Below are 21434 nucleotides of genomic sequence, written 5' to 3'. Positions count from 1 at the left end.
AGGGCCTGCGAACTCGCCCTCAGCAGCCGCCCGCCCATCAATCAGCCTGCAGCCCCGGTCAGACCTCCATTAGCACTAAGCAGCCTGGACAGGAGGCAGACTCCACTGGGCTAGGCCTAGGGGTGATAAGACCCAGATTGAATCACCGTGCGGGAGAGCCGTGCACCCAGGGACGGGAGGCAGCGGACCATTAGCCCCGAGGAGCTGGGGGACGTGGGTTATTGCAGGAGCCGGGCAGGTGATTGGAAGTGATGGGGCTGGGGGGTGGGGGAGGGCGGGGGAGACTGCTCCTCCCTGGCTCTGGGTGAGGGAGAGGGGGCAGGGCCCAGGCCGGGGGTGAGGGCCTTGTGCAGCCGCCATGCGGACCGGAGCCTCAGGCCACTCAGTACGGGCGGGAGTGCTCCAGGGGGAGAGGGGGAAGGAGACCCCCTTGGGCAGAAGGGGACGGGAGATGGCTTTGTCCAGTCCCAGCCTCCAGATGCTGATCTTTTTTTTTTTTTTTTTTTTTTAGAGAGTGGAAGAGACACACAGAGAGAAACATCCATGTGAGAGAGTCACGTTGATTGGATCGAGCCCGCAACCGAGTCACATGTCCTTGACCCGAATGGAACCTGAGACCCTTCTGCCCTGGGGCCAGCGCTCTAACCACTGAGCAACCCGGCCAGGGCCCAGAGGCTGATCTGAAAGCTCTTATTGCCAAGATGCGTGAAGGAGGGGGAGCAACAAGGGGTTCTGCCCCCCTCGCCATTCCTCCATCCTTCTCCTTGCCTGTCCCTGCCATGGGTGTACACACACACACACACACACACACACACACACATTCTCTCCCTCTCACACATTGATTATACCTGTGCTTGCTCTGTTCTGAGCAAGGAAGACTCACCCCACCAATGTTTCCATCCTGCCCGCCCGGACAGCGGACTCCCAGCCCTCCCACTGCAGCCCCCGCCCCGGAGGGGGGAGCCGGAGACAGGCAATCAGGGTCTGATGGCTGACGGGCTTCACCTGAGGCCTCCTCGCCTCCAGGTAAACAAGGCGCCAGGCCTGGGAGGCAGACCGCAGCCAGCAGGTGGGGGAACAGCTGCCTGGAGTGGGGGTCGGTGCTGAGAGGGACCAGCCAGGGGGAGGATCCCAGAGAGTCACCCCCTCCCTGAGCCCCATACCCCAGTCCCGGGACAACCTCACCCCAAGAACTGGCAGGAGACGCGGCCGGGTGGTAATAAATATAATTGCTGAGACAGAAGTCTACCTAGAGAACGGGGCACACCCCTCCCTCCCAGACCCCCGGACCCTCCCGCATGCTGAGGGGCGAGAGCCGCTCGGAGATCACCCCGGGGAATGCCGCTCAGGGATCGGCCGGCCCCCGCCAGCCCAGCCCGCTAGCCCAGCACGTCCAGGTAGACGGGCGGCGCCAGGGCCAGGGCTTGCAGCCGGGCGTGCACGTCCTTGATGCTGTGGCGCTGCTGCGGCTCCCGCTGCCAGCAGCCCTGCATGATGGCGTAGACCTCCGGCGGGCAGGCCCGCGGCCGCTCCAGCTCCCGTCCCTGAGTGATGCACTCAATCGCCTGGGCGCCGGGAGGAGAGAGGAGAGGGCACACTGGGCTGGGGCAGGGGAGGGGTGTCCCATCCCGGCCCCAGGGCTATCCCTCCGCACGGAGGCTGCAGCAGGCCCTAAAGATGTCTGGGCCTCTTGGCTACTAAAAATCGAAAAGGATGCCGTGAACCCCCAGATTCCTTTCCGCTCTGACACAGCGGGGGAGGACTGAGGCTGGACAGGCTCTGGGAAGGCGGGGCTGGGGTAGGGTTGCTCCCCAAAGGGCCGGAATCATGCTCAGAAGACCTGCCAGGTGGGCTGAGGAAGGGGCGGGGCCCGGCGCCGGCGGCACCATCAGCCCCGCGTTGAGGGCTGAAGGGAGGAAGGCAGGGCCTCCACCGCTCGGCTCCAGAGTCAAAAAGGAAACGGAGCAGGGTTGCGGGTGCAGCCCGTGGTCGGCAAACCGCGGCTCTTTGGCCCCGTGAGTGTGGCTCTTCCACAAAATACCACAGCCTGAGCGAGTCTATTTTGAACAAATGGCATTAGAAGAAGTTTAAGTTTAAAAAATCTGGTTCTCCCCGAAACCAGTTTGGCTCGGTGGATAGAGTGTCGACCTGCAGACTGAAAGGTCCCAGGTTCGGTTCCGGTCAAGGGTATGTACATTGGTTGCGGGCACATCCCCAGTAGGGGGTGTGCAAGAGGCAGCTGATCGATGATTCTCTCTCATTGATGTTTCCAACTCTCTATCCCTCTCTCTTCCTCTGTAAAAACTCAGTAAAATATTAAAAATAAAATAAAAAAATCTGGTTCTCAAAAGAAATTTCAGCCGTTGCACTGTTGATGTTTGGCTCTGTGGACTAATGAGTTTGCCGACCACTGGGACGGGCCTTGAAAAATGGCTGCTTGCGTTGGAAGGCAGAAGGCGAGCCCACTCCCTTCTCTCTTCCGCAGGCATCACCCTGTGGGGACCTAGCCCCTCTGAGGAGGAACTGCAGCAGGGGAGGCCAAAGCTGGACTCCGGGAGGGACTGCCCGAGCTGCTGAGGGTCTCAAAGGAGAAGAGCCGGAGGCGGAGAGCTGGTGGAAGGGGCCTGGAGCCTCCCCCCGTCCTCCCTCCCACCCCATTAGAGGACGCGGGTTATAGGCGGCACTAATCCCATTCCTTCTCTCAGTGCTTGAGAAAATTAAAATCTATAACCCTCTCCCCCGCCCCTCCGGCCTCCGGGGAGCAGACTGCATTAGGAGAAGAAATGGAAACTGACAGCTGTGAGCCAAGGAGGGGGCGGGGCGCGGCCTGGAAGACAGACACCTGGGGCTGCTCGGCGAGGTCAGCCATGGGGGGGCGGCAGGACTGTCCCTCCTGCCGTCTGACCGGAGCCTGCCCGCTGCAGGGCGGCCTGTGGTGCCGTGCTCCTCCCACGCCTCTCCCTCCACCCTGTCCTGCCTCCGGGGTCTGTAAGATGCAGCGTGGGGCGATGGGGGGAGGAGGGAAGGACTGGGGGCCTGAGAGGCCCCAGGGCCCGAGAGCGGAGGCAAGAACAGGAGCCGGAAGAAGGGAAGAAAGCACAGGGGGGGGAGGGAGCGCAGTGCGGGCGGGGGCTGGCCGGGCTGAGGGTGCAGGAGGGACGGAGGTCCCAGAGGCCTGGGGGGGGGGGGGGCGCGGCCGGGCGGCCGGGGGCTGACCTCGCTGTTGGAGAGCTGGTACCAGGGCTGCTTGCCGAAGGTGAAGATCTCCCAGAGCAGCACGCCGAAGCTCCACACGTCGCTCTCGGTGGTGAACTTGCGGTAGAGGATGCTCTCGGGCGGCATCCAGCGGATGGGCAGCATGGTGCGGCCCCCCACCTGGGCGGCGGCGGACAGGGGGTCACCTCCACGGGGTGCCCGGCACACCCCTCCGACTAGACCCGCCCCCTCCCGCCCAGGGGAGCCTTTCCGTCCCTCCAGGTTCCCATCCCGGCTCCTCCAGGGGTCCACCCGCTTTAAGCCGCCCTCCCTGGGGAGTCAGCACCAGCCCCCACCCCCAGGGCAGGATGGGGGGCCTGCAAGCTTGCCCCCCACCCCCTCCACCGAGAGCCCGGAGCTCAGCTCGGGGTTTTAGCCGGAGAGACTCAGACCCGGTGCCCAGGCCCAGGAGGAGGAGGGCGGCCTGGGGGGCAGGCTCCGGGGGACCGAGCAGCTGGGAGCGGAGGTTTGGCTGGACGCTGGGGCGGGACGGGACCCAGGGCCCTTACGCGGTAGTAGTCGGTGCTGTAGATGTCCCTGCTCATGCCGAAATCGCCAATCTTCACCACCAGGCCCTGCCCCACCAGGCAGTTGCGCGTGGCCAGGTCCCGGTGCACGAAGTGCAGGCCGGCCAGGTACACCATCCCCGCGGCCACCTGGCTGGCCACGGCCAGCAGCTGCCCCAGGCCCAGGGGGCCCGGGGCCACGTCCACCCCGCCCGCCAGCAGCTTGGCGTCGGGCCCGTGGGACCTGCAGAAGAGCCAGGGAGGGGTGGGCTGGGAGGAGAGGACACCCAGGGGCCGGGGAAGGGGAATCCGGGGAGCTGGGGTGCATGGGGGAGGGGACTCGGGGGGCGGGAAAAGGAGGAGGAACAGGAGAGGCAGCTGTCTGAAGGGACAGGGGTGCAGGGGTGCCCAGCTCCAGGGCTTCCACCAGTGCCCACGCTGCCCACACTCATGCCTTCCTCCTGCCCCTGCAGGCAGCTGCCCACTGGTGCTGACCTCCCGCCCAGCTCTGCGCCCGGAGCCCTCCAGGATTCCGGTCTCTCTCACCTTTGCCCCCCATATCCTGCCATTCCCGAGGGGTCTCCTTCCCTCCAAAGGTCTCCAGCATCCCGCCTCCTCCCCACAGGGCCACTCATTCTTCTCCCCAATATTCCTCCTTCTGCACCTTTGCCTGAGCTGATGGCTTTGACAACACCACCCTTTCCTACCGGCCAGCTTCCTCCTTATCTGTTAATTTCTTTCTTTATTCCAGATATTTATTAAATAAATGAAATGGAGAGTGGGATGGAGTGTGCGGGGGACACACACACACACACACACACACAATCAGCCCTCAGGGTAGGAAAGGAGGAAGTCAAGGAAGGCTTCCTGGAGGTAGAGACATCTAAACGGAAACTCCAGCCCGGAGGAACAGAGGCGGGTAAGCCGCGGGGGGATGGAGTGTCTGGGAAGGCAGCCGGCGTGCCAGGCAGAGGGAACTGCAAGTACAAAGGCCCAGAGACCAGGAGGAGCACATGGCCCCTCCTGCAGGAAGTCTTCCAGACGCGTTAGGAGCGTCCCGGTCCCTCCCTTTGGCTCCCCCTGTGCTCCGTCCAGCTCTGAGGGCTGCTTCTCCCCCAGCCTGGCCCCGACGGCGGCTGCCTCCCTGGGCCCAGCACTGGGCCACCGTGTCCCGTGAGCAAGGGCTCCTCCGGCTCCTCTCCTCTCTTCCTCCAGCCAGTCCGTCTCCCCCTCCCGCTCAGGTCTGACCACGCCCCTGCCCCCTTCAGGTCTGGCCACGCCCCCTCCTATCCTCCCCTCAGGTCTGGCCACGCCCCCTCCTATCCTCCCCTCAGGTCTGGCCACGCCGCCTCCCCTCCCCTCAGTGGCTCCTCCCCACCCACAGGGGCAGCTGGACTCCAGGGCCTCCCCCAGCTGACTGCAGCCCCATTGCGTGGGTGACCCATCCTTCCCGGGGGACTGTTTGGGGACCAAAGCAGGACCGTCCCCGAACAGCCACACAAGCTTTCTCATCCGGAGCAACCGGCCCGGTCCGAGGAGAAAGCTCCTTGACAAAGAAGGCTCAGCTAGTGAGTCACAGCGGATTCCTGGCCCGCCTCTCCCTGCCTCCCACCGCCCCTCCCACAGGCTCATCGCACAGGCCAGGCGACCCTTTACTTCGTCAGAAACGTGACACCGTCCACCGTCCGTCGGGGCTCAAAGCAGGGCTCTGCCTGGGGGCCTATCTCCCCCGGGCCAGTTACTACCTGTGTGCCCTTGGGCGAGTCACTGAGCCTCTCTAAGCCTCCTCTGAGAAATGGGCGCAATTCTTCAAGTTATTCAAACGATCAGCTCAAATTAGTGCACAGATCCAGAGTTGTTCTGGTCGAAGCCAAAGAAATGAATTTTTTGATAGCTTTAAGTATAAGTGGCAATGTATGCTTGGCGACCATGGACAATAAATGTATATTATGATGCAGGTGTAGGGAATGGCTCGTTGGGAATGGCCGTAAAGCACAGCACAGACGCTGGACCGCGGGGAGGGCTGAGGAATGAATGGAGCTGCTGTGGTAGCCGTTACCTCGGCTGCCATCTCACAGGTGTGGCCGCGGCGGGCCACACACACATGCACCCCTGCAAGGCTCACCCCCCAAGTTTTAGCACATGACTTCTGCCGGGGCAGCCCCCTGACTCCCCTCCTTTGCATGAACGGTCCTCACAGTCACCCTCTGCCTCCTTAAGGGCAGGGGTCATGTCTTCCCGCTGCTTCTTGGTATCCCCCTCAGGTCAACAGACAAGCAAGATTGTGCTTGCAGGGAAGGGACAAGGGCTCAGGGCCGGGGGCCGGGGGCCAGGGGCCAGGGGCCAGGGGCTGGGGCGGGGGCTGGGGCTGGGGGCCAGGGCGGGGGCAGGGGAGGGGGCTGGGGGCTGGGGGCCGGAGGCTGGGGTCCAGGTCCAGGCCAGCGCGGGGCCGGGGGCCAGGGGCCAGGTCCAGGCCAGCGCGGGGCCGGGGGCCAGGGGCCAGGTCCAGGCCCGCGCGGGGCCCGGGCTGGGGCCCGGGGAGGGACCCGGGGCGGGGGACCGGGCCGGGGGCCGGGGGCCGGGAGCCGGAGAGGGGGCTGGGGCCTGGGGAGGGGGCCAGGGGCCGGGGGTCAGGGGCCGGGGCAGGGGCTGGGACCGGGGGTCAGGGCGGGGGCCGGGTCCAGGCCAGCGCGGAGCCAGGGCTGGGGCGGGGGCCGGGGGCCAGGGCCAGGCCGGCGGGGGCTGGGGCGGGGGCTGGGCCGGGGACCGGGGGCCGGGGGCGGGGGCCCGGGGGCCGGGGCCAGGCCGGCGGGCCGGGCCTACCGGAGGAAGCGGTTGAGGTCGCCGTGCCGCATGTACTCGAAGACCATGAGCAGCGGGCGGCCCTCGGTGCAGACGCCGAAGAAGCGCACGATGTGCTGGTGCTGCAGCATGGTGAGCAGCTCGGCCTCGCGCTGGAAGTCCTGCCGCGCGCTCTCGGACACCTCCTTCAGCACCTGGGGGGCAGGAGGGGGGGCGGCAGGGGCGGGGCTCACAGGGGGGCTCCCCGGCCTGAGCTCCCGTCCCGGACAGTGCCAGGCCTCACCTTCACGGCCACGGGCGTCTTGTCCTGCTCCGGCAGCAGGTTGTGGCAATCCGCAAGGAAGACCTTCCCGAAGGCGCCCTCGCCCAGCTCCCACTTGAGCACGATGTCCCGGCGCTTGATGTGACAGACACCTGGGGGCGGCCACGGGGTCAGACGGGAGCCCAGGCGTGGGGAGGACGGGGAGGGGCCAGGACGGGGGTGCACTGCACACGGGCACCCACCCAGGGGGCCGTCACCCCTTCACCAAGCCCCATGCTGTGGTGTGACAGGGGTGGTGATGGTGTAGACGGGGTGGTGATGGTGTAGACGGGGGTGGGGGTGGTGGTGGTGTAGACGGGGGTGGTGGTGATGTAGACGGGGTGGTGATGGAGTAGACGGGGGTGGTGGTGGTGTAGACGGGGTGGTGATGGTGTAGATGGGGGTGGTGATGGAGGAGACGGGGTGGTGATGGTGTAGACGGGGTGGTGATGGTGTAGACGGGGGTGGTGGTGGTGTAGACGGGGGTGGGGGTGGTGTAGGCAGGGGTGGTGGTGGTGTAGACGGGGGTGGTGATGGAGTAGACGGGGTGGTGATGGTGTAGATGGGGGTGGTGATGGTGTAGACGGGGTGGTGATGGTGTAGACGGGGGTGGTGGTGGTGTAGACGGGGGTGGTGATGGTGTAGACGGGGTGGTGATGGTGTAGATGGGGGTGGTGATGGTGTAGACGGGGTGGTGATGGTGTAGACAGGGGTGGTGGTGGTGTAGACGGGGGTGGTGATGGTGTAGACGGGGTGGTGATGGTGTAGACGGGGGTGGTGATGGTGTAGTTGGGTGGTGATGGAGTAGACGGGGGTGGTGGTGGTGTAGACGGGGTGGTGATGGAGGAGACGGGGGTGGTGATGGAGGAGACGGGGGTGGTGATGGAGGAGACGGGGGTGGTGATGGTGTAGACGGGGGTGGTGGTGGTGTAGACGGGGTGGTGATGGTGTAGACGGGGTGGTGATGGAGGAGACGGGGTGGTGGTGGTGTAGACGAGGTGGTGGTGGGGTAGACGGGGGTGGTGATGGTGTAGACGGGGGTGGTGGTGGTGTAGACGGGAGTGGTGATGGTGTAGACGGGGTGGTGATGGTGTAGACGGGGTGGTGATGGAGGAGACGGGGGTGGTGGTGGAAGGGATGGCTTGTCCAGGTCTGGGGTAGGAAAGTGATGAGGCAGGGGCTTCTGGACATGGGCATGCGCGTAAACTTGCCCCGCCCTTGCCCGCCCTTGCCCGCCCTTGCCCGCCCTTGCCCAGCATGGCCCTCACAGGCGTCGCTGAAGTACTGCGGGTTCTCGATGATGTGGCCCTGCAGCCCGGAGCCTTTGCCCTCAGTGGGGGACAAGGAGCTGCCCCCCAACGTCATGAAGTGCAGGGACATGGCCAGTCCGTCCTCGGGAGCCAGCACCGCGGGGCCTGGGAGGGAGACGGCCACAGGTCACAGAGTCAGGCGGCCCCTCCTTGTCACTCGCAGGGGGAGGAACGGAGGAGCCGGAGAGCGGGACAGCCAGCAGGGAGAAGGAGAGCCATGATGGCCTCTCTCTGCCTGGCTCCTGTCCAACCCCAGGCCCCGGGGGCCCCCAAAGAACTCTCCCCCTGCCCCCACCCCCCGAGCTCAGACCTCCCAGACCCACTTAGCGTTTGACTACCATCCAGCCACCAATTAGCATCTGCTGCTTCTGGAACCAGCCCGGCACGCTCACAGGCACCGCCCACCGCCGGCCCTCATACCCCCCCACAGCCCCTGCATGCGTGTGCCCACCGCCCCACCCCGCAGAGGACCGAGTCAGGAAGCGCTGGCAGGAACAGAGCCAGTGGGACAGACGGACAGCCCTTCCGCAGCCCTCCACTCACGGTTGATCCCGAACTTGTTCCTCCGTCCGCATTTGTTGAGCAGGAGGAACAGCACAGAGACGAAGAGGCAGGCGAAGACCGCCAGGCCCACGGCCACGGAGACCTGGGGGTGAGGCGGTGAGATCCAGGGCTTCTCTCCACCTCGAAGAGCCCCCCCCCCCCCCCCGCAGCCAACTGTGTCTCCCTCCTGCACAGGAGCCCGGAGCCCGGCCCCAGACCTGCCTCCGCCTCCCCCGGGGCCCAGGCTGTGGCTGTGAGGGTGGGTGGCCGAGTGCAGGCCGGACTCTGGTGCTCCCCGTCTTCTGATCGGAAGGGACTGCCGCTGAGCCCCTAGCCCCGCCCCCAAACCCCAAGTGGACAAGCTCCCGCGTCCCATGCTCACCCCGAATGGCACTTCGTCCTTCTTCTCCACCGGGTCCCCCACCGTGCTGTTTGTGTCTGCGGACAGAGCGGGAAGGTGGGCCGGGCACAGGCTGTGTCCTCCACCCCACCCCACCCCACCCCACCCCACCCCGGCCCTGGCTGACCCCTGGGGATCAGGTTAACTGTACCCTCTGCCCCAAGCGTGGCTCCAGGGACCAGACAGAACCCGCTCCAGCCTGGGTTACTCACCCACTGGCGAGAAGGACACTGCAGCGGGAGGGAGGAGAGAGAGCAGTCAGGTGGGGGGAGGGCAGTGAGTCCCCTTCCCCCTCGGGGCTCGATGGGAGGGACCCCCGGGGAGTGGCTTGTGGGATCAGACCCCAGGCCTTCGAGGGCTGCGGGTGGGATGGGGGTGGCTGTCTCAGCCCACCGGTGAGAATGGGGCGGTCCAGGGCCTCAGGGCTCCTGGGGCAGGGAGGAGGCAGGGGCATGGAGGCCGCACAAAGCTGGAGAACAGAACCCCACTCTTTTTCGTCCGGGATGGGGCTCTCTGACTTCTAGGGTCAGGATCACAGCACACACCAGGCTGCGGACCCGGGGGAGCGTGGGGAGGGGGGCAGGGTTCAGGGTGGCCCTCGCACCAGGGATGGGGTCCTCGGGGTTGAACTCGAAAGGGTTGTCCATGAAGGTGGCCATGATGGAGTCCGAGGCCTGGCCCAGGGGGTTGGTGGCCAGCAGCGTGTATTTGCCGTTGTTGACGTGGGTGGGCTGGTTGAGGCGCAGGCACCCGTGTCTCACGGTCTCGTTCTGCTCCAGGAACTCGGTGAAGATGAAGTTGGTCTCGTTGAGCAGGGAACCGTTGAAGAGCCAGCGGAGAGAGGGGGCCGGCTGCCCGTCCACCGTGAAGGGGATGCACCAGTGATGCATCTCCACCGCCTTTTGCAGCTGCACGCTGGCCGGGACTGCGGGCCAGAGACAGGGCCGGTGAGAGGTCCGGGGCGCAGCTGGAGGGGACCCAGCATGGCCTGACACGGGCAGGGGCTGGTGGGGGTGGGAGGGTGTTGACGGTGAATCTTAAACAAATCAGGTAGCAAGTGTATGACATTGGGAGGCCAGGCGGTGGGCCTGACGTAAATGAGCAATAGCTCTAGAGAGGATGGGGTCCCGGCTTACGGAAATTAAACATGGCGTCTTTTGGATAAGTGTAATCAAGTTTAAGAAGATAGGAGGGGGCCTAAGCATCAAACAAGCAAAAAAAAATAAAATAAAACAAATAGAAGTTTTAAAATGTTTCGAAAGAAGACATGGTTTTGAAATAACCCAACCTGAAAGAGGCAAAAAGCACCTCAGTCAGAGGAAAATATCTATACCCATTTATCTATGTGCATACAGAACTCACTCATGCAATGGAATATTATTCTGCAATGAACTGAATGATCTAAAACTACTCCCATGGACGTGGATGAATCTTACAAGTATAAGGTGAGCAAAAGGAACCAGACACAAAATAATACTTGAGGTATGATTCCATGTATAGGATGTGCAAGAACAGGCAAAACTACGCCATAGTGATAGGGAAGCATATTTGCATAAAATTCCTTTTAAAAGCAAGGAGATGATTATCACAAAAGTCAGGATGGAGCGGAGGGGAAGGGAGTGTCCCTGAGGTGCTGGTAAGAATAATTATTGCTGCCCTGACCGGTTTGGCTCAGTGGATAGAGCCTTGGCCTGAGGAATGAAGGGTCCCAGGTTTGATTCTGGTCCAGGGCATGTACCTTGGTTGCGGGCACATCCCCAATAGGGGTGTGCAGGAGGCAGCTGATCGATGACTCTCTCTCATCGATGTTTCTAACTCTCTATCTCTCTCCCTTCCTCTCTGTACAAAATCAATAAAATATATTTTAAAAAAAAAAGTAAAAAAGAATAATTATTGCTTAAAGGGTAGAGGTTTTATGCGGGAATCTGTGTATGTTACATTTCAGATGAAAAGAAAAGTCCCATAAAGTAGAAGATATAGAATAACTTATTGGCAGGCCTAGCGGAATTAGGCAGTGCGCCTAGAGAGGGACTGGGAAGGGCAATGGCTTCTCTAGAAACTAGTTCGTAGAGTCAGAGTCCTGCGGAGGGTCAGGCATGACGAACTACCGCGGAGCGGGGAGAACAGCTGATGACCTCAGGTAGCGAGGCTCGGGCAGGGGGCCAGAAAGAAATCCCTCTCCCTCCCTCTGGCCTTGATGGGCCCCCCGGCTCTCCCCCACAGGATCAGGTTTTCATGGGAACCTGGAAACAGCTGGGAAGGAGCAGCTGTGGAGACACATCTCACCCCTTTTCCCAGCCCCTCCCGCCCTCTGTCTTCTTTCCGGGGGAGGAGGTGAGGGTGGGTACGGGGCGGCCCCCGGGACTCACAGGAGACGTTGACCTGGACAGAGACTTCGGCCCGGCCCACCTCGTTCTCCGCCCAGCACGTCACGTTCTTCCTGTTGAGGTCGCTGGTGACGCCGGCCAGGGTCAGCCCCAGCGAGGTCCCATTCCCAGATTGCTGTGTCAGGAAAAAGAGGGGGAAATCAAGAAGAGCATCCGCTGGCTTCTGGCTGGAGAGTGGGGGCTAGAGCTGATGTCTTCAGGGACCCCCTCTGGCTCCAGATGGAAAGAGAGAGGGGTCCGGCCGGGCGGGGGAGGGGAGAGGGATGGGAGAGAATCGTGCAGAGAATGGGCCTCCTCCTGTAGAGCTTGTGCAGACGCTCTCCTAGATTATTTATTTTAAAATGATCTGGAAATGTAGGACATAACCAATAACCTCAAAGTAGACACAAAATACCCTGAACCAACATCACCCTCTGGACCGCTAAAGAGATGTCACAAATCCCGAGTATCAAACAGACGCTTCTCGCTGGAGAACAAACGAGGGCCTCACCGCCGACTCACCCCCATTCTCCAGGCCACCCCCACCCACCTGGGCTCAGCCCGGGGGAGGTCGGGGACAAGGGAGGCACCGGGACAGGGCACCAGTTAGAAGCAACAGCAGCGGCATGCCCTCCTCTGGCAGATGAAGACACAGAGTGAAGTCAGAGAGGCAAAGGGACTTCATTCTGCATCAGCATCAAAAGGTGGAATCAGTCAAAACCGGTTTGGCTCAGTGGTTAGAGCGTCGGTCTGCGGACTGAAGGGTCCCAGGTTCGACTCTGGTCAAGGGCATGTACCTTGGTTGCGGGCACATCCCCAGTAGGGGGTGTGCAAGAGGCAGCTGATCAATGATTCTCTCTCATCGATGTTCCTAACTCTCTATCCCTCTCTCTTCCTCTCTGTAAAAAATCAATAAAATATATTTAAAAAAAAAAGGTTGAATCAGCGGCTCAGGAGTTGAGCATCGACCTATGAACTAGGAGGTCAGGGTTTGGTTTCTGGCCAGGGCACATGCCCAGGCTGCAGGCTCGATCCCCATGATTCTCTCTCATTGTTGATGTTTCTATCTCTATCCCCCTCTCCCTTCCTCGCTGAAATCGATAACAATATATTTTAAAAAGTAAATAGACGATAGATAGATAGATAGATAGATAGATAGATAGATAGATGAAGGAAAAGGCTGAACCAGGTTCCGGTTCTCGTCCTCAGAAAGCACAAACGTGTGGAAGTGAGGTGATCTGGTCTTGCTGAGCCATGGTTTCCTTGCTTTGTGAGACGCTGAGGTAGACAAAATGATCTTTTGACGGTTTAGAGAGCCATTTTCAATGAATGATGATGAAAATAAGTGAGGCCGTGGGCAAATCTCACTTGTCTGGAAATCCCTTGGTGTGGAATCCCTTGCGTGAAGCTAGAGGAGGTGAAGCTTCCGTTGGCTACGGGAGGTCAAAGGCGCCGGAAATGCTGTCGGCCTCGTGTGCGAGCCCCGCGGCCCGGCCCCGTGGGGAGAAGCCCTGCCCGGGGTCTCCTCTGCCGCCCCGTCTCCTCCAAACCGCCCACTATCTCCCCTCTGCCCGCCTTCTTTCTCTAACGGTGACCGACCTCCCTCCCCTCCATTTAACCCAGTCGGGGGGTGGGGGTGGGGACTTTTCTACGGGAAGGTTCTAGAAAACATAACTGATAGCAAACATGTGAATCTCCCAACGAGACAAACAAAAACCTGGAATTGTTCAGAGCATGGCTGATCTCCACGGACCATCCTGGCCCACCTCTCGCCTCTGCCTGTCCCCTTCCCGTCACTCGGGGGGCTTTGCTCTCTCGGTGGGAGAACCAGGGGCTAGGGGCCCCTCCCCCATGTCTGGAAGCTCAGGGCTCCAGGGCCTCTTCCTGCAACACTGTTCCAGGGGCCTCGGCCACCCTGGAGTGGACCCCCCTCCCAAAGTGAGGGCCTCCACCCTGGGTCACACTGGCCCCTTGGGCCCTGTGTGTCTCCCCAGGTGGGGACAGCTTTCTGGGTGGCACAGCCCACTGCTGGCCCCTCCTGACCTTGCCCACACGCCCCCTGAGTCAGCTGTGCCCGTCGCCAGCCTGAGGACACGGGGCCAGCCTGGGAAGGTGCCCAAAGACACATCTGAACGACAGCGATAAGAGCCAGAGAGTGGCCGGAGGCGGGCAGGACATCAGAAGGCCATCATGTCCACCTCCTCTATTTACAGATAAGAAAACCAAGCGCAGGCAGATTGAGAGATGTTTCCGAAACTCGCTCTAAGAATTAGTGAGTGAGCCAGCCGGAACCAGACCTAAGCCTCCTTTGCTCTATGCTCATCACACACCCAAGAGAACCTGCTTCCAGAATCTCCGGGAAGAGGCCGGGAGTCCCCCAAGAGCTAGTCTGGCCACGGCACCGGACCCCAGACACTGCGCCCCCTCGATGGCCCTCGGTTTCCTCACCTAGAAAGGGGGTGGGCGGGAGGGACGGTCTGCAGGGTCCCCCTCAGCTCCAAAGGCGAGGGCTCTGCGGCCCTCTGTCCTGCAGCCAGAACCGTGTTCCCGTAGAGGTGGCTCCAGCACAGCCTGGGGTCCCCCCGGGGCCAGGGCCCTTCCTGGGGCCACGTGGGGCCTGGGGCCGCCCACAGCACGAGCCTGAGAGCCGTGGAGCTAGACCACCTCGGTCCATCGCTGCCCTCTCGGTGCTCCTTCTCCGTGGCCTCTTCCCGCCCGTGTCCCCCGGACTCTGCCCAGGACTCGGGGAGCGGGGAGGGGCGGGGAGGGGCGCTCACCACCACCGTGGCCACCTCCTCCAGCTCCGTGACGACCCAGCCGGTCTCCGTCACGTCCTGTCCCTCCACCCGGCACTGCAGCACCACGTCGTCGCCCACGTTCACCGAGGCATTGGGCGCCTGGACCTTCAGCATGGGCACGCCTGGTCACCCAGGATGCCCCAGGGGTGTTAGAGAAGGCGGTGCCTCAGAACCGGCCCCAAAGCCCGGCTCCTTTCCCCAGCCTCCTCGGGGACCCACCACCGCCACGGCAATGCTCCCAACCCTCCGCTTCCCCAGCTCTCGCCGATGCCCATCTCCCAGGCGCCCTTCCCGCTGCCCCCCACCCCCCAGCTCCGCCCTGTGCCCTCTTCCCAAGCGCGTGGCTCTGTCCCGGCCCCCGAGCCGCCCCGGCACCTACCGCAGCTGGTGTTGGACAGGAGGGCAGAGGGCTCCGGCCCGAGGCACTGCAGCTCCTGGAGGCCGCCCAGCCCCTCCTCCTCCCAGCGCTGCAGCCAGCGCAGGGCACAGGAGCAGCGCAGAGGGTTCCCAGACAGGACGCTGGGGGTGCGGGGGATACCGAGAGAGTCAGGGGAGAGCCACCTGGCTGGAGCCCACAGTAAGAGGCAGTGCAGTTAGCAGCGTGGACTGTCTAGAGGGGAAGGTGTGTGGACAGAGCAGTCCCTCTCACCCACCAGTAACAAGACATGGAAAGGAGCAGGACGCAGAGAGCCAGACAGGTGCCCATGGCCCATGGCGTTCCCTGACGCCCGGCTCCCCCGGGGGCGGGGGGAGGTGACAAGGAGGGGAGGACACCGCCTCCTGGGGAGGCCCAGAGGCCTAGGTGCACCCAGCACAGGAGGCTCTCTGCTGTGCCACCCACACCATCGCACAGGCAGCTGGCAGCCCCCGCCTCCTGGGCACACACAGAAGCCAGGCCAGAACCTCACCCCACCCCCCAGCCACCCCCCAAGGCAGTAAGGCCCTCACGGGGCAGGCCTGCAGCCTGTTTTATCGGAGGTTCACAGGCATGCAGAGTCCCCAGGCTCAGCGCACAGACAGACAGGGAGTCCCCAGAGCCCCTCAGACACAGTGACATAGTATCTCTCTCTCTCTCTCTCACACACACACACACACACACACACACACACACACACACGCATGCACGCGCACACACACACACGCACACACACACACACGCACACACATGCACACACATGCACGCACACACGCACACGCTGCTCTTGCCCCTGGAAGCCCCACACTCACAGTTCCTGTAAGGAGAGGCCCTGGACGGTTTTCCAGGAGAGAGAGTCCAGAGCATTGAAGGAGAGATTCCTGCGGGAGTTGAGACAGAAAGACAGACCCTGGTGAGCGATGACCTCCCTCCGACCCAGCTGAGCGAGGGAGGGGCGGGGCCAGGGAGCCCAGCCCAGCAGGGAGGCCTTGGAGGTGGGGTGGGGGGGACAGGTTAGGCTCTGGAGTACCCTTCGTCTTCCTGGAACAAGAGCTCACCCCACTTAACCCCCTCCCCAGACTCCGGGGGGAGGGGGATCCAGAGAACAGCTGCTCCTGCCTCCCCACCCTTGGCCCCAGCTGGCAGAGTGCTGAGGCCCAGCTGGGGGAGGGGCTCCATCTGTGCTCTCTCCCCCAGAGCCCAGGACGGAGGGGATGGGGGGGGAGGGCAGGGGGCCTGGGCTCCCACACTCTCACGCCCCCTACCGGATGACAAGGGTTTCAGAGTGCTTCCTCAGGTCCCCCCACATTCCTCCTCAGGGACTTACAGAAACACTGAGAGGGCTCCCAGGCCCCCAGCCCCTTGCTGTGGAGACGGAGAAGGTGAGCTGGGGCCAGCTCCAGCCACACAGGAAGCTGGGTTAGGAGCTCCCGGCACCAACCAGCACCCATGAGAATGCTCCTGCCCCTCCTGGGACCTTCTGCCTCGGGGCCCGCCCTGAGCTCTCCTTGCCTGGCTGGCCTGCAGTCTGGGGGGCCGGGTTAGAGGGGCACCACCACACGGGGGTCAGAAAGTCTCCCCACTCCGGCAGCACAGAGCTGAGGGTGCGTCTGTCCTCCTCTAAAGCGGTGTGACCTCAGCCCAGAACGTTAACCCCTGAGCCTCAGAACCTCTTTTTAAAGTGGGGGTGACACTCTGTCCCGATGCAGAGTCACTGATTTAAGTGCTGGAGGCACACACTGTTAACTGAGGCCCCGGGACGTAGTCAGCATCGCCTTACGTTTGTTGTTACTGTTGTGAAATCGCCGGACACAGAGAGAGCTTAGAGGACCTGGCACAGCCGTGTGGATGGCAGGTCCCACCACCCTGCCCTCTCTCCACCGGCCCGTGAGGGGGAAGCTGCTGGCCTCCTGCCCTCGGGGAGGGGCAGTCTGGGACACCAAGGGTCTCTCCTTCAGCATCTCTCCGCCCGCCCTTCCCTGCCCTGCTCAGAGCCGGGACCCCCAGGCGTGGGGAGGGTGACGATGGAGTCCCGGCCACACCCCAGCTCCTGCTCCTGCCCCGTGCTCCCCAGTTCACGGGGATCTGAACTCTGCGAAGAGAAGCATGGGGCAGGCCCCCCGGAGGCTGCTCCTGTGGCAGGAAGCACGGGGGTGAGACGCCGAAGGGCCTCTGGCTCAGGGGGGAGTGAGAGCACTGCCATCCCTGTGGCAGAGGAGCCCAGGCCGGAGCCTGCCTCTGCCGGTCCCTGGGGAGGCCCAGCCCATTAGCTGCCACGTCTGGTGGCCTCCCACCCGCTGTGCCAGCCCGGCACTCACAGGCGTCTGAGCCGAGGGGTGAAGTGGAAGGCGTCCGGCTCCACGCGGCGGAGACCGCTGTTCACGATGGTGCTGGGGAGGGCAGAGGGTCAGCTCCCGGTCCTGGCATCTCTGCCCGCGCCAGCCCCAGCCCCCAGCCCCGTGCTGAGCCTGCCCCCCCCCCCCCACAGCGTCCTCAGCGGCCCGGACCCCGTGCTCTCCGACCTCCTCCAGCCCCTCAGGCCGCCGCCTCTCGGGTCCTCCCAGGCCCCTGGGACCCCGGCGCCCACGCCCTCCGGCCCCACAGGCTGTGCGCTGAGCCCTGGCCCGCAGCCCCGCTCCTCACAGGTTCCGCAGCTCCCCCAGGCCCCGCAGGTGGTTGAGCTCCAGGTGCTGCAGATGCGGCTCATCCTCGATGTAGCTGTGGGGAGAGGGGCGGGGAGTCACGGGCGGCCAGACCCACCCTCAGCCCCCACACCCACCCACCGCCTCTCTCACAACCACACACACACCGTGTGCAAGCACGAACGCTAATACGCACAGGCCCATTTACACACACACAGGCACCGGCACGCACCCACACCTGCATACACATATGCACAGGCACACACCTCCTCACAAAAGTCACACATGAACAGTATGCATGCATCCTCACACCATCACACATGCACACCCTCATTTCTCATGTACATGTGCATGTGCAGACATGGACACATACACACAGAGGCATACATATATGCACCTTGTCATACACAGGCATGCCTGAACCCACAGATGTGCACATGGATATGCTCATACCCTCACATAGGACACAGAGATACATGTCCCTCTCACGCACACGTACACATGTGTGAGAATGTATGTGCATCCTCACACTCATAAGCAGATACAAGTCCATTCTCAGCGTGGCATCCTGCTATTTCACACGGGGCCCCTCCTGCCCATGCCCACAATGGGGCCAGGCTCGCCGAGCATAGAGGATGCCTCATGGGCAGCAGATAGGTGTGCCCAAACACACCCGCTCACCCACAGCCCCTCACACACCCCCTCACACACACACACACACACACACACACACACCACCCTCCCCCTCGAAGTCCCTGGCCCTTCTCCACACTCAAGCAAAGATCCCTACTCCCTCCTGCCACCTCCCAGCGGAGCGAGCAGAGGCACGGAGACTGTCTGACAGAGACATCTTGAACCCCTCCCTGCCCCAGGAGGGACCTAGGAAGGAGGAGCGGGCAGTGAGAGGGTGGGTCAGAGTCAGTGGTGAAGGGGCTTGGACGGGCTGGCTTACACAGTCAGCGGCGGGGGGGGAGGGGGGGGGGTCAGAAAAGCAAACAGAGAAAGAGTGAAAAAAAGACACTGAGAAAGAGAAACTGATAGGAAGAGATGAGGAGAGAGAGAGAGAGAGAGAGAGAGAGAGAGAGAGAGAGAGAAGGGAGACAGAGAGAGAGAAGGGAGACAGAGAGTCAGACAGATAAAGACAGAGCCAGAGAAAGCTCGATAGGGATATGAGAAAGGAAGGAGGAAGAGCAGGCATGCCAGGTGGGGGATAGCTGGTGCCCTGGGCACTGCCCAGCCTCTGCACTGACATGCCAGGGAGTTCCTGGGAACTCGGCTGGGCACGGTGGTGAACCCCCACCCACACACACGCAGGGAGCCCCTGACTCACTGCCTGTCTCAGAAGTCTCCCCCTCTACCCTCTGACTTCCCCTAAGTTGTGGGAACAGGGTAAGCCCGAGTGACCCTGTCTACCTCTCCCCTTCCCAGCCCTGGTCCCAGCAGACAGCCCCCTGAGGCCGAGGGAACACTCTCCAGCGACTGAGGGCGCGTGGTCCCTGCCCGGAGCGCTGGGAGCCGTGTGGGCCCCGGGAGGGGTGAGAACGCAGCGTGCTCAGGGCTGCCTCACTCGCTTGGGTTCATAATCAATCTGTCTATTCAAGTCCATTATCTCCTCGTTAGCTCTGCCAGTGATGGAGGAGGAGGGGACCCTGCAGGCGGAGGCAGGGGGTCAGGCTGCCGCCCCACCCAGCGATGAGAAATCTCGGCTCACCAGCCTGCAGGCCTCCTACGCCCCAGCCCCAGTCTGTCCAGGCCCCTCGCTCCCAGGCTGGACCCACTGGGGGCTCGGGAGGGAACGGAGAAATGAGAGCTCCGATGGGAAACACTCCGGGGCCTGGGGCCTGGGGCCTGGTTGGAAGGCCCAGGGTGATGAATGGGAGGGACTGGGGGTGGCAGCCTGGGTCTCATGTCCCCTCCCATGACGCCGGGACCAAGGCCCAGACCAAGACAAGGCCATCTCTTCTCCTCCCGGTCTCCCTGGGGCCATGAGAGAGATGGAGCACCTTCCCGTTAATCACAGGATACCGGAGTAACTCCCTGCCAATGACCTCAGGCTGCTCAAGTAACTTCCAGGCAGGGATGGCCCCTGACTCAGACGCCTCCCAGGCCTGTCCGGCCAGGCTCCCGGCCACCCGCTCAGCCCCAGGCCACAGGAGGAGGCTTTCCTAGCAGGTCCTCCTCTCTCCTACGCGCCTTGCCAGCCCGCCAGCCACACAGAATACTCAAGTATTTTCCAGCCATCACCGTGTGGTGCTTGAGTACCTCTAAGCCAATTACTACAGAACACTCCCATAGGTTTCGCCAGCTGCTAAAAAGTACTTGAGTATTTTTTAAAAAATATATATTTTTTAATTGATTGCAGAGAGGAAGGGAGAGGGAGAGAGAGAGAGACAGAAACATCAATGATGAGAGAATCATGGACCGGCTGCCTCCTGCACGCCCCACAATGGAGGTTGAGCCCACATCCCAGACATGTGCCATGACCTGGAGTGGAACCGAGACCTCCTGGTGGACACTCAACCCCTGAGCCTTGGGGCGAGGATGCTTGAGTATTTTGTGACCATTGCTGCAGAAGGCCGGAGATCCCTCCCAGGGCTGGTCCCTGAGGAAGGGGAGTCTCTCAGCAAGGGCCCTGACTTCCTGTCCCAAGTAGGGAGACCAGGGTGGACAGGGAGAGGGGTGTGGGGGGAGAGAAGCCAGGAAAGGGGTGGGGGGGGCCTCATTTCCTACATCCAAACCGAGGAACCACGGGGACATGGGGAGAAGAAAGCTCAACCCCCCCCCCCCCAGCTCTGGCTCCTCACCACCTCCCAGTTCAACCCCCAGTTCCAGAGGGAAGGGGTGCGGGCTGCGGGTCCTGACGAGGGGAGGGTGGGGGACAGCTCCCTCCTGGGGAGAGGATAAGGCAGTAAGAGTGCCCAAAAGGCTGGGCTCTCTCAGACCTGGTCCGCGGAGGTTCCCCCTAGTTCCCCCAAAGCCAGCGCCCAGCTGCCCTGAGCACTAAAGAGCGGGCGGTAACTGTGGTTTCCGACAGCGCTGCAGCGGCGGCGGCGCAGGAGGACGGGGCGCGGGAGGAGGACGGAGAGCGGGAGGAGGACCGGGGCGAGTAAGGGGATCGGGGCGCAGGAGGAGGCCTGGGGCACGGGAGGAGGACCGGGATGCGGGAGGATGAGGGCGCAGGAGGAGGACCGGGGCGCAGGAGGAGGTTAGGGCTCAGGAGGAGGACCGGGGTGCAGGAGGAGAACCAGGGTGCGGGAGGTGGATCGGGGCGAGCGAGGAGGACCGGGGTGCTGGAGGAGGTCCGAGGCGCGGGAGGAGAATCCTGGTGCAGCCTCCTGCTGCATGCACCTGCCCGCCCGCCGTCCTGATCGCCGCGAGTCCGCACCCTCGGGGCTCAGCTCTGCTCGCCCTCCCGCCCGTCCCACACTCACAGCTCGGCCAGCCTCTCGGGGTCCCGCAGACGGCGGAGGCTGTCCAGGGCCCCCGCCCCGCTGCAGCGCAGCACCGAAGGGCTGAGGCGGCAGCAGACTTCGGGGCAGGGGGCAGCGCCCGCGGATGCCAGCAGCAGCCAGACCAGCAGGCGGCCCGGGCCCATGGCTGGGCAGTGCCCGCGGAGCTGCCCGCGCCGTCCGCCTCGCAGCATCCGGCGGCGCCCGCCTCGCCCGCCTCGCCCGCCTCGGGGCCGCCGCCGTCAGTGCCGCGGTCAGTGCGCTCAGTGCGCTCGGCCGCGGCCGCCGGCTCCGGACACGTGCGCGGGGCGGCGTTAAAGCCCAGCCGCCAGGAAAGGGCGGAGCCAGCAGCCCCGCCCGGCCCCGCCCCCTCTGCCCGCACCCCTCCCCCACCTCTGCTGAGCCCCCAACTCGGTCCCCACCCTTTGGGGGGGGGGGCGCGCCAGCTTTCACCCCCAAGACCCCTCCAGCTCCGGGAGACGCGGAGGGCCATAGCCCCAGAGGGTGGGGAGCTGGGAAGTGGATCCGTTATGTCTCCCAGCCTCCAGCAGCTGCATTTAGGGGGAGGGAAGGGGGCTGAGCCCGGAGAAGGTGGCCGTCCAGGTCATCCTAGCCGGCCCGGGTCTCCCCTCTCCCTCCCCACGGCG

At 63.2% G+C, this 21434-nt stretch overlaps 1 protein-coding gene across 1 annotated transcript; it reads right to left on the bottom strand.

Annotated features, from left to right (window-relative positions):
• Positions 1–1211: 1211 nt before the first annotated feature.
• NTRK1 (neurotrophic receptor tyrosine kinase 1) lies at positions 1212–21033 on the bottom strand. The gene is made up of 17 exons (XM_084866762.1): positions 20770–21033; positions 17340–17414; positions 17015–17086; positions 15509–15577; positions 14661–14800; positions 14261–14403; positions 11487–11619; positions 9722–10042; positions 9330–9347; positions 9100–9155; positions 8718–8820; positions 8133–8279; positions 6847–6977; positions 6585–6757; positions 3765–4005; positions 3217–3375; positions 1212–1565 (listed from the first exon to the last, which is right to left on the bottom strand). Exons 1-17 carry the CDS (start codon positions 20979–20981, stop codon positions 1380–1382), a joined length of 2379 nt encoding a protein of 792 aa, XP_084722888.1. The 5' UTR covers positions 20982–21033; the 3' UTR covers positions 1212–1379.
• Positions 21034–21434: the final 401 nt, after the last annotated feature.

This window comes from Pipistrellus hanaki (assembly GCF_964339955.1).
Source record: "Pipistrellus hanaki genome assembly, chromosome: 18".
NCBI lineage: Eukaryota > Metazoa > Chordata > Mammalia > Chiroptera > Vespertilionidae > Pipistrellus > Pipistrellus hanaki.
This window is presented reverse-complemented; position numbering and strand designations above follow the sequence as displayed.